This window comes from Octopus sinensis, linkage group LG4 (genome assembly GCF_006345805.1).
Source record: "Octopus sinensis linkage group LG4, ASM634580v1, whole genome shotgun sequence".
Lineage (NCBI taxonomy): Eukaryota > Metazoa > Mollusca > Cephalopoda > Octopoda > Octopodidae > Octopus > Octopus sinensis.
The window spans coordinates 144,009,652-144,011,537 of NC_043000.1; the positions used below are offsets into that span (position 1 = coordinate 144,009,652).

The 1,886-nt window shown below is 24.7% G+C and overlaps 1 protein-coding gene across 1 annotated transcript in view; it reads right to left on the bottom strand.

Moving 5' to 3' along the window:
* LOC115210932 (opioid-binding protein/cell adhesion molecule homolog) overlaps positions 1–560 on the bottom strand; it is a 967,526-nt gene extending 966,966 nt beyond the window's left edge. Inside the window, exon 1 of the mRNA XM_029779720.2 lies at positions 183–560. Within this exon, the coding sequence (XP_029635580.1) occupies positions 183–240 (58 nt within the window). The 5' untranslated portion in view covers positions 241–560. The remainder of the gene's footprint in view (positions 1–182) is intronic.
* Positions 561–1,886: the final 1,326 nt, after the last annotated feature.

Consider the following 1,886-nt stretch of genomic DNA (forward strand, 5'->3'; position numbering starts at 1 on the left):
AATTATAATTAGTTAGCACTAACTTCTTCAAAAACGAAACGGTAATATCAATACTTTTTTTTTTGTTACTTTTTTTTCTACTTTCAGAAGAAATAAGTTTTTGTGAAAGAAAACAATGTTAAAATGATATATAAAAGCATTGATATATATGTATGTATGTATAATATACATATACAACTTACCTGCCCACATCACAAAGTGGAAATAAGCCTGGAAGCACACAAGTGTAGTTATGGTCATTTTGTGTGTGTGCGTTTGTCTTGTAATTAATAATATCCTAGGAATGAATGAATGTACATATATATTTAGTAATGAATATATGCGTATAGTCTGTGTGTATCACTCAATATTTATAATAAAACGATAATTATTTATAATATATGTATGTATTTGCGCGTGTGACGTGTGTGTGTATGTGTGTCTGTGTGTGTGAATGAATAAGTGAATTCTTCTATAGAGTTTTACATTAAGCCTCGTGGATTTATTCTATAGAAGAAGATATATATATATATATATATATATATATATATATGTATATGTATATGTATGTATATATCAATATGTGAAAATCTCCAACGATATAATGCCTACTTACAAGTAGCTTTGCATATGTTATGTATAATATATATATATAAATACATATACATATACAAATATTTTAATAAACATATAATTAAACGAAATTGTGTGTATGGATATTTGTTAATTGTGTATGTATGTACAGACACACATATATACTTATATATATATATTATATTATGTATGTATATACAAATATGTTTAGATATGTGGTATATACAAATATATACAGTAATTGGGCAAGAAAGTATAAAATATGTATTTATATGTATCTATACTATTCCGTTTCAATCTTTGCTTTTATAGTCTAAATTCTACAACTGTTCTTTGAATTTAGGAAATTTCTTTTCACGAGTGTAGACTTTAGCGTTACTTTTACTCCCGCTAAGGTGGATGTCGTCTGATTTTCTATTTTAATTTAAAGTATATATATATACATATAAACACATGTATATGCTTTCATTTTCCCCACTAAGTGTTCTTAATATACTTAAAATTTTATTCTATATCGGGTTTCTTTATTCTCCTCATCGCCTACAAACTTCAACTGTTTCGACAAAATAAAAAATAAAATAAATATATAAAACAACTTCGTTTTTGTTGTTCTTTCTTCTGAAGCTAAACCAAAATTTTCGTTTTGCACTTAAAATTTTCAGACTTTTTATTGCCTTCCCAAACTATTTCTATGTATATTTGTATCTATTTATCTGTCTACCTCACTCTTTCTTTCTTTCTCTCTCTCTCTCTCTCACTCTCTCTCTCTCTCTCTCTCTCTCTCTCTCTCTCTGTATATATATATAGAATATAAAAGATAAATCCTTAATTATATATAATTAAAATATTATAATTAATATTAATATTATACTTCTATACTTATTGTTGCTAATACTTGAATTTCATATATCAATAATACACACTTATTTGTATATATATGTGTGTTTGTGTTACTACAACAATATATTATCATTTGTTCTTTAGCTTTTTTAGGGGGGCGGGGTGGCTTATTTTATCATACTTATAAATTTGTTCATATGTATGTATAATATATATATATAAATACATATACATATACAAATATTTTAATAAACATATAATTAAACGAAATTGTGTGTATGGATATTTGTTAATTGTGTATGTATGTACAGACACACATATATACTTATATATATATATTATATTATGTATGTATATACAAATATGTTTAGATATGTGGTATATACAAATATATACAGTAATTGGGCAAGAAAGTATAAATATGTATTTATATGTATCTATACTATTCCGTTTCAATCTTTGCTTTTATAGTC